Genomic DNA, 10,355 nt, shown 5'->3' with positions numbered 1-10,355 from the left:
TTTTATGCACCTTTGTAATTCCCTTTTGTTCCATTGTAATTTTAATACCTTTAAGAAAAAAATATTTTTTGACTAGGTCTTATAGGTCTTCCTAATTTTTTTTTATTTTTTTTTTTTAATATTTGATAGATTATATTGACTTATCTAAAGAAAAAAAATCATACAAATTTCATTGAAGGTGTTTGCATCCGTTCCTCTGTATAATTGTGAGGTAAATTATCTACAAAAATATCTCTGTTTGATCTGTAGAAAAAAGAAAAGAAAGAAAAAAAAGAAAAAGAACTTTAGAAGTGGGGAAAATACACTTGACGTGTTTTCAGTCGTGTTTGTGTTTTGTTTTGTTTTGTTTGTTTTTTTTTCTTTCACGTAACGATACAATTTCACGTGTAGTCGTTTTGGCATTGAACGCACTTCCTTAGCAACGTGTTTCTGAACCAGGAAGTACTTGTGTATGCTATAGCTACCTAGCCGCTGATAGCACAGAGCAGTGAAAGTGTATGTCAGTCAAGTTTGTTTTTATTCAAAGTACAAGTGCAATTATAGTTTAGGTTCATTAGACACATGTCAGGGTGCGGGATAGTTAGCAAGCAGTTCTGTCGCTGTTAAATGAGGAGAGAGAACTGTAAGGTGGGAGGATTTTCTTCTCGTGTTAGCAAGCTTTTAGCTAGCAGGCTAACGAAAATACAACTAGCTAAACTTTAAATAACTTATTTGTACTTTACTTTTTGTATATTTACTTTCTATTAATCAAAATGGCATTTAACATAAAGTAACAAACACTGGTCGTGTTTGTAAAGTCCCTGTAATAAAAGCTATGATACAGGTAGTTACCTAAGCTTATCTGTTAGAATAGAAGCTATTAATTTGCCTATAAGTTATCCATAATATGAACTTTATTGTGTGTGTCTGTAATTAAGCAAACTTACGTTGGTAGTTATCTACTTCTTGTCTGCCGACCGTGACATATTTTAGACATTAAGTTTATGTTTCTGTGTGTGTGTGTGTGGTACCAGTAGTGTCATTTGCAGCATCTGTAATAAACAGAGAGGATAGAAATGCCTAATTGTAAATGACTATTTCTTTTCCCGACATAGGTATGCCAGGAAAATGATTTTCTTACTACTGTCTGTTAGGCAGTGAAAGGCTCGTTGAGTGATGCAGGGGTTATGGAAAGTCTAATGAATTCTGCTGAAGAGCTGCAACCCTCTTCCACCCTGACCAACTCTTGGCCCAAAAACCAAGATTCAAGCAAAAGTCAAAAGTCAAAATGTGTTGGTGGATTTGTTTTAGTGCATGCAGGTAAGGTAATAAAGTAAAGGAAAAATGTTTTGTTTAGTGTTTTGCTGCATTAACAGAACCATCCAGTATTATCAGTTCAGTAAACATAAGCTGAAAATTTCCTTCCGACGTGATATGATTGAAAAATGAGTAGAGTTGCACTATTTGAAATGGAAACTCAAAACAAAGTGCATTATTTTCAAATAACTTATGCTGAATATGCAATTAAAAACTGTACAAAGAGAATAAACTATGTTAATTGGATGTTATTTGTTACTGAAAAATATCAAATGATTTTGAACTTGATGCAAGCAAGACAATTGGAAAAATAGGCACTGACATGCCAGCACTATGTTTAACCGCTGCTTGTTTTAACAACACTGTGTTTGGGAACTTATAGTTTAGAAAGCTAACTATGCTATTATTCTTACTTGATGGCAGATTTAATTTGCTTATAGTTTGGAGCCTCCTTTGTTTTTACTTTTATATGTGGTTTTTTTTTTTTTTTTTTTGTTCATAATATCCCAGACTATTAAGTGAGCAGTGTACTTAAACTCTGGATGTTTTTCTCATGTGTAGTATAACATGCAGAATGTGTTTTAACACTGTTGTAAGGAATTAAGCCGTCTCTGAAAAAAGACATTATCTTAATACCAGCATATGTTTTTCCAAAACCTGCATACTCATTAAGCATCACTGATGCCTGTGCAGATTTTTGTGCTACCCTGACATGCTATGTGCATGAAGCCATACTAGGAAAGATTTTGGTTTTGAATTATGATCCTGTGGGTTTTCTTCGGCTTCCTCCCTCCATCCAAAGGCATTCATGTTTGGTTAGTTGGTCATAAAATAGGAATAATGGTGAGCACGAATGGTTGTTTGTCCACGGTTACTGGGCTGGCGACGGTCCATGGTGTAATCTGCCTCTCACCAGCTTCACTGTGACTCTGAATTGGACTCAGTGGTATACAAATTAAATGAATTAATTTCAACCAAGCAGAGGTTTTTACACTTTGGTTTAGTTAATCTTAGACGAGATTTACTGATGAACAGCATTCACTGAAGATGGCGCTGCTGAGCCCTTGCAGTGGTTTGTACAACACAATTGCATCTGGTAATGCCACACTGCCTGAAGATCAGTAGGTAACTGCTACTCATTATTGGTTTCAGCCTTATCCTTTGTAGACAGAAATTTCTCTGAATTCTCTCTTAGTCTGCAATAATGACAAAATCCAGATGCTCTTTGTAACCATGTTGATAAAAGCTATTCCTAAATTGTTGAGATGTTTTCTTACTAGCTTTGTCTTTCCAAGTATACTGAACATCCCCATCTTAATCTATGAAAGTCTCAGCCAGTATGGGATGCCCTTTTAAGAAACCAGTTATGTTAATCAGCTTTTACCAGTTAGTTTAAAGAAATTGGTGTTAATAAACTGTTTTTCTGTTGCTTATTTTCAGGAGCAGGATACCACTCTGAATCTAAGGCAAAGGAGTACAAGCATGTGTGCAAAAGGGCCTGTCAGCGAGTGAGTTATTTTAATAAATGTTATAGAGGACAACTTTACATACATTTGTACAAACTATTTACATTATCCTCCTTTTCTTCATGTAAAGTCTTTACATGTATTTCTTAAAGCTAAAGGATCTGCTTACTGGTAGTAATTACTGTGAAAGATTGAATATAAATCTAAAGATTTTTCTTTGAGAATAAAAGAATTATGCATATTTGCTAATTAAATATGAGTTAGTTTCTAACTAACCAATTTTTTATTACAAAATAATTATGCATAACAATAATGACATCCATGTAAAGAACAAATAATGAATATTGTCTTCTTTATGTGATGACATGTCAATAATACATTTAGTTTAGAGTTCATGTAATTAAGTCAGTTTATTTTGTTGGTGTGATAGTTCAGTTTATTCCAATTGCTTCGATGAAACAACAAATAACGCTGATTGCTAAAGACTGCTAAGGGCTGATGTATATCTAAGCTTCAGTTCATTAAATGTATGCACAATGTGATGTTCTATTGATCTATTAATGTTTTTTGAAAGTACATGAACACTTTTGGTGTTTGGTGCACAGAATATTTTGCAAACCTGTTTGTTTTTTGGCTTCACCTTTAGCTTGAAAAATCAAGATACTGGGATTTTGTTTAAGTTTTTTCTCAAGTTGACTCAGGTTAGATAGGGGAGCATTTGACGACAGCTGTCATCCCATATATATTCTTTGATATTCAAAATAAAGTTGTGGCTGCATTACTCAATCACTACCATGATTTTTTCTTTTTAAGTCATTTCAGTTGTCATTTGGCGGTATTGAATTAATTAGCTAAGATTTAATTGCAGGGTGTTTTAAACAACAAAATCATGTTTACCTTCACCCATCCCCACCACTGAAAACCAACCTCATGGCTACTATCTATGAAAAAAAATTAAAGTCTTTATTCTTGCATGTATTATGGAGTTTGTGAATAAAATCAGAATTGTTTTAACATGTTATATATGAGAAAAATATCTGTAAAGTCAATGTGGTCATGGTGTTTTCTGTCACAGAAACAATTAAAAATACTCTGTGACTCAATTCAACAAAAATATTTTCATATGTATTTTTCAAGATTGAATATGACGGAGAGAAAATACAAATTCTTTTTCACCTTTGCAATTTAAATGTTGTGTTGTAGCGATTAGCTAGCCTTTAACTATTAAACATGACTCAATTTCTTTAACTCCCTATAGTTTAGATCAACATTTTGGTGTATTTTCAAGGGAAGTGTTTATCCTGATTTAACTTTTTTTTTTTTTTAACTCTAAACATAAAAATCTGCCTATAATGTGAGCATCTGCATCACCCTGCTCTGCAATGGTTTTGCAACTTTTTTTTATGTGGGCTTCGTTATTTGACACGAAGGGTATATTTGGCTTAATTAACAAATTTTACCAACAAAAAATGATTATTCCTGTGCTTATGTTATCAGCTGCTGACACATTCAGGTGAAGTACAGTAATGATATCATTATTTTGACTGCGTATTTATAACTGTGTCTGTTTTCTGCAGGCTGTGGATCAACTCAAAGCTGGGGCACTTGCAGTGGAAGCAGTTACTGCAGCACTGGTTGAACTGGAGGTTGGTTGATCTTGAATCAGCGCCAGTTACTTTATTTATGCTATTAAGAATGTTATAATTTGGAGGGGGGTGTACAAATGCAAGATATGGGTAAGGATATGATAAACAGAAGACTTCAATTGAAGAACTTTTATGTGAAGGAAAATAGTTGAAAGAGTAATTAAGATAATCCTCAGACTTCAGACCACAAGAAAGTCAGTTTGAGATGTTTTTGCTTTAAAGTTATTGAGATGTATCAAAAATATTGTTTAATACTAGACTTTATGTATTTTAAATGTTCCCAGGACTCCCCCTTTACAAATGCTGGCATGGGTTCCAACCTGAATTTGTCTGGAGAAATTGAATGTGATGCGAGTATCATGGATGGAAAGTCTCTCCATTTTGGTGCAGTTGGAGCGATAAGTGGTGAGTTACTACACATATACTGGTACTTCTGGAATAATGTTAATTTCTACTGTTATCATTATTTTCTTTTAACTGAAGGACCACCAAGAAATGCAGTTTACATGTATTGATCAGCAGTTTGATTTCCTTCAGGGCGTTGAACCAAAGTGTTTTCTTGCCAGAGCTAATTTTATAAACAGGATTGAGAGCTAACTTTTATGTTTATTCCAAATGGGAACAAACTGTTCCCATTTAGGATGTCCACCATATAGGGCTGGGCGATATGACCTTTTAGTAATATCCCGATATTTTTATGCTATGTCACGATATTTACCTTAGCCTTGAATTAATGCTTTGGTGCATACAATCACATCAGTAAGATGATTTTGTGTCTCCATTAAAACATAATTGCTCATACTGTATTAAGATATGCTGATTTTAAACATTCATGCCAAAAGGATTAAATTGTAACGAAGCAAACTGATCAAAACCGTATTTATTGAACAGTTAACGCAGTGGCACAAACATGTCATTTTAAAACAAAATAAAGTGCCTTTGCATGATGTAATAAATGCAACGTATGAAAATAGGTGCTCTAGAGGGTGACTTTTCAAATGATGAACTATTATAAGGCTTTGCTTTATGGATACGTTTTTGAGTTGTCGTGTATTTTTTTTAATCGCAGAGTTTAGCATAGAAATCAGTCTTATAATACAGGCAGAATGTCCTCGTATCGTCTCCAATAAACGGTTTCAGACAGTTTTTAATTCAGGATTTGATTCCCACTCCTTTCTGTACTTTCTAGAGACATGACGAGCTAGATAAATATGCTTGTGTCACACACACAGTGGATGAGGTGAGTAAGTGACAGAGGTTGTGAATGTAATCAAATATAATGAATTATTTTTGCGTGACGTGAAAAACTTTGCAATTTACATCCCACTCTGTAATCCAGAACGGGATCAGTGGCGGATTTGGCTGTTCATTGTGACTGTAGGTGGAGTCGTGCAGGAGTCCTCTCTGCTCCTCTGACTGGCTGCAGCTGCAGCCGGAGCGACTGAGTGCTTTAGGACGTGGAGAGACTCTCGTTCTGACAATAACTTTACAATATGCGCTTTAAAGTCAGTCGCCAAAACACCAGGAAAGTCTCCAATAACTCCTGTAAAAGTTGCTAGATTTGTCGCTAGTCGCTTTTCACAAAAAGTCGCCAAATTTAGCGAGAAAGTGGCTACACGCTGCCTCTCATGACGTAGCACGTAGCTCACGTTATGTACGTAACTAGGTGCGCTTGCTTTAACTCACTGTGCAAAGCGGTGCAGTCAAGGAGGAGTGAGAAAACCCCGCCCACAGCTAAAAACAACTGCGTGACAACAGGATACTCGAATATGACGAATATAGGCATTTTCTATATTCGCACAGGGGACTAGCAACGATATATTGAGTATATTCGATATATCGCCCAGCCCTACCACCATATAATTTTTACACAATGATTTGCTTAGATACCAAATGTGTCTTTGCCAAACAAATATGAATTTTTAGTATGTTACAACATAATTTAGTTTTGGGGTCTTGATTTGTTTTCATTGTTATACCATATCTTGGAATAATCTTTTGGCTTTGTAACAATTCTGCCTCTTCCCTCAGGTATTAAGAACCCAGTCTTGATCGCAAACCGTCTGCTGAGTGAAGCACAGAAAGGGAAGCTATCAGCTGGCAGAATACCACCATGGTGACTAGCATGGTTAATAGCCCCTGGTGTTAATATTTCTGAGTCCCTTTGGCTAATTTTTTCTCTTTGCTTTTTAGCTTTTTAGTGGGGCGAGGTGCACATGATTGGGCAGTCAGTCATGGAATACCCCCATGCCCATCAGAGAAAATGACCACAAGTGAGTATTGTTGCACTAACTTACAAACATGCAACAGTTGAGTAATGAAACCGACACAAAATGTTTTAATAAGAAATATAGACATATATTTGGTAGACATGCTTTACATGATGTGGATGCAGTAGGACAAGAATATTTTGTCATACCCAGAGTTCAGTTTATCTGCGTACAAGAGGAACAAGCGAAAGATGGAGCTGGCAGAGAGAATGGACACAGGACATAATCAGACAAAGAAAAGACGACAATCAAGTGAAAATGTGAGTTCCATGTTATCAATTACAAAATAAATGATTATTATTCAAATGACAATGATGGAGTCCGCTTCACCTGTGTCGCCTCAGTGAGTATCTTTTTGCTAATTTTGAGGCATTTCCCTTTCAGCAAAGAACCATATTTTTCCTTCTTGGACAATAATAAGATATCAGAAAAAACAATCGCGTGAAGCAGTGAAGTGTGTTGTAACAGAATCAGACGCTACCAAATACACATTTAACATTGTAGAAAGGAACTAACCAGAAAGTAAGGAGACAATATGATGTCGTCTCATATGCTTCACTAAGAATTCAACATGAATGAGATAAAATGTCATGGTCTATCAAGCTCATTATTAATGATGAAATGCTTGCCGCTCAGTACACAATCTAGACCAGCTGTTGTGCATAGAGTTGCACCATATGGCATCAGTTGGAATTTAGTCAGACAACATCAGGTTTTTATACAGATAAATAAGTGTAAAAACCCAAATCCAAGACGAGACGTTTATTTCCAGTTAGTAATACCATCAGACGCATTACTCAAGGGTTACACAGAGTTCCATTTTCTGCACCCATAACAGCACACATGCAAAGTGGCCTCGTGATGACTTCAGCTGAATGCGTTCGAGAGCCAGCCGAGTTACTCTGCTATAAACTCGCTGGCAGTGAAAGCAGCACAGCAAGAGGGTGGGAAAGTTTATGTTAGTTTAAATAGGAATTTTGTTCAATGGGATTAAACGTAACCAGCCATACTTCATTTGATTGCATTTTGGGTAGTATTTTGTTTTGATTAGTTCAGCTACATGAATGCACAAAATTAATGATATATATATATCAAAAAGAAAGCAAACAACTGCATTGGACTGCTTGTTTACTCAAATGATTTATGATTCAGTGACGGAGATTTCTGTCAAATGACTGTTTCCCTTAATGAAACAGAAATAATTGTTTTTTTAAAAGGGCTTGGTGATATTTGACGATATGTTTTACCTTGTTCATAATCTTATCTTTGCATTTAAGATGTTGGATCATTTAAAAGGAAATAGCCCCATGTAGGATCAAGCTATTATAGTGTTGAGTTCAGTTTAAATAAGAAAAAAGAAACCCTATTATTGCTACCTGGTTCTAATTTTTTATACTCAATGTTCTTTTTATGTCTTTGTCATATTGCCAGGCAATGAAATGTTTCCATTCCTCTTTCAGTGCAGTGTAGACACCTGTACCCTAACTGTTGAAATATTTAAGGAAATTTAAAGCATATTAACATAACTTAAAAGACACCCCCATGGTTTCCAGGCATTTTTTCATTTAAAGGCTTCGTTAATATACAACGCCATGATTTTTCATTTCAAAATAGCTGGCTGTGTTCTCCTTGGCCTCAAAAACCTGGAGACAAGGCTGATTTGGGAGAGCAGAAGATGGATGCGAAACACTTTTTGCATTTGTTTTTTATTAATTTTTTTCACTTTGCCTTTTAAGTCCAAAGTTTAATCAAGGTCTTTAGTGTCTGCTACAAGTGGAGTTTTGATCATGCATCATCATGCCAATTTGCACATTTACCATCCAGATTTCTATTCATCATGCTGTCTGACTCACGATGGTTCACAAACAAATCACTTCCAACACAAACTGCAATCAGGGAAAGAAACAGCTGATTGAAATTACACTACATTTTTTTCTATGAAAAATGAAGGGCATGGAAGAGTGATTCATAATTTCATGCAGTACTTGTTAAATTGTATAAATATTCTTCGTCAAAGATGACATCTTTGGCTGGGTTTATATTTTGCAACTTGTGACTTTTCTTTCATTTTTTTCCCTCTTTTCACTGTGATGTAGGAAAATGGCTCAGGGTGCCTGGATACAGTCGGAGCTGTTGTGGTGGACTTGGAAGGAAATGTAGCTGCAGCAGTGTCCAGTGGAGGCCTAGCGATGAAACATCCCGGCAGAGTTGGCCAGGTATTGAGGCCTTCCTCTATGACTGATTGTTTTCTATTTTTTTTACTTTTAAATACATTCAAAACTTTTTTTAATGATACAGTTTCATGGTTCTGAAAGTGTGTCCTCTCTGTAAAGACATATTACAGTGCAATAAATTTTCATTACTTTATGACCTGTTTATTACTCTCCCTAATGAACAATAATTTGTTCACAGTTTAATTAAACTTAACTTAAAAGTGTGGAAGTTACATCTACATGCAGCTTGTGCCGAATTTAAAAGAATTTACTGCATGAATTTCATTCTTATTCAGACTAAATTATCAGAATATTGGGAGACAGTTGTGATATTATTCACAAACTTTAACCTTCAAATACAGGAACTATTTCACATTACCTTTGGGTTCAGGTTACTGGTGTCTGGTGGTGTCCACTAGGCCTCCATTGGACACCGCTGCAGCTACATTATTAATATGAATAAATCTCTTTTAAATTAGCAGCTTTTTCAAAATATAAATAGTTAATGATGTATTTTTTCCTCTTCAATTCACTGGTTACAAATTGATGTGGCATACTGCAACAGCACCACAAGAACAGTGACTGTTAAATTTCATGTCCCTGGGGAACAAGTACACTCTGGAGTTGTTTTTGAAACCTTCCATATACTATGCGGGTAGTGTAGATTATGCGATATATACTGCCTACTTCAATTGTTGCCCTAAAAGCAATAAACTTTTAGCCAGTTTCAGGTTTAGAAAACCTTAAGTAAACAATGACAGAGCTGCAGGTAGCGTGTCAAAAATCCCATAAAAGACTAAGAAATTGTCAGATGTGCTGTTTGCCATAGGAAATGATTTTCAGTGTAAAGACCAGTGTGGTCCATTGCATTATGGGGTACAGCATGTGCCTTAGATTAGCCATATACATGATAGAGGATTCTTCTGTATTGTATACTTTTTGCATTCTGCATAGTTTTGAGTACTTTTCCTAGTCTAGTTCATGCACAGTTGTCTGTCAGTCTCTGACATCAAGCTGCTGAAATATTTTTTTAACCTGTTTTCAGTGTGATTGTACTTTTAAACGGGCGAGTTAGAAAAAAATTCACAGTCATCATGAAGGCAAACCTGACCTATTAAACCGAAAATAGATTTTTGTACCAGGCTGTAAACATGTTTATTTCTGCCGTGAAGTTGGTCTTTTTAACATGGGAGTCTGTGGGGATTTGCTCTGTTTTGGAGCCAGCCCCTAGCGGATGAAGGGGGAACTACAGTTTTTTGCACTTCCACATTGGCTCCGTCCATCTTTCATATAGAGTCTATGGTGCCACTGCAATAGTAATCACTAGTGCCATTTTCATATAACGCATCATGTGTAGTTAAATGAGCCATCGCATGCTGGCTTGAACTGGTGGCAGCATAACCAGACATGTGGCCAAACAACTATCTTTGAACCATCCGTCCAGAGCATGTTATTTCTAAAGGT

At 35.7% G+C, this 10,355-nt stretch overlaps 1 protein-coding gene across 1 annotated transcript in view; it reads left to right on the top strand.

Moving 5' to 3' along the window:
- The first annotated feature begins 473 nt into the window (after window positions 1-473).
- tasp1 (taspase, threonine aspartase, 1) overlaps window positions 474-10,355 on the top strand; it is a 31,632-nt gene continuing 21,750 nt past the window's right edge. Inside the window, exons 1-9 of the mRNA XM_079249406.1 lie at window positions 474-627; window positions 1,095-1,299; window positions 2,737-2,804; window positions 4,340-4,408; window positions 4,693-4,813; window positions 6,440-6,524; window positions 6,602-6,681; window positions 6,832-6,938; window positions 8,775-8,894. Of these exons, the coding sequence (XP_079105532.1) occupies window positions 1,167-1,299; window positions 2,737-2,804; window positions 4,340-4,408; window positions 4,693-4,813; window positions 6,440-6,524; window positions 6,602-6,681; window positions 6,832-6,938; window positions 8,775-8,894 (783 nt within the window). The 5' untranslated portion in view covers window positions 474-627; window positions 1,095-1,166. The remainder of the gene's footprint in view (window positions 628-1,094; window positions 1,300-2,736; window positions 2,805-4,339; window positions 4,409-4,692; window positions 4,814-6,439; window positions 6,525-6,601; window positions 6,682-6,831; window positions 6,939-8,774; window positions 8,895-10,355) is intronic.

This window comes from Telmatherina bonti, assembly GCF_933228915.1.
Source record: "Telmatherina bonti genome assembly, chromosome: 11".
NCBI classification, from domain to species: Eukaryota; Metazoa; Chordata; class Actinopteri; order Atheriniformes; family Telmatherinidae; genus Telmatherina; species Telmatherina bonti.
The sequence above is the reverse complement of the archived record's forward strand: the minus strand, read 5'-3'. Positions and strand labels throughout refer to the sequence as shown.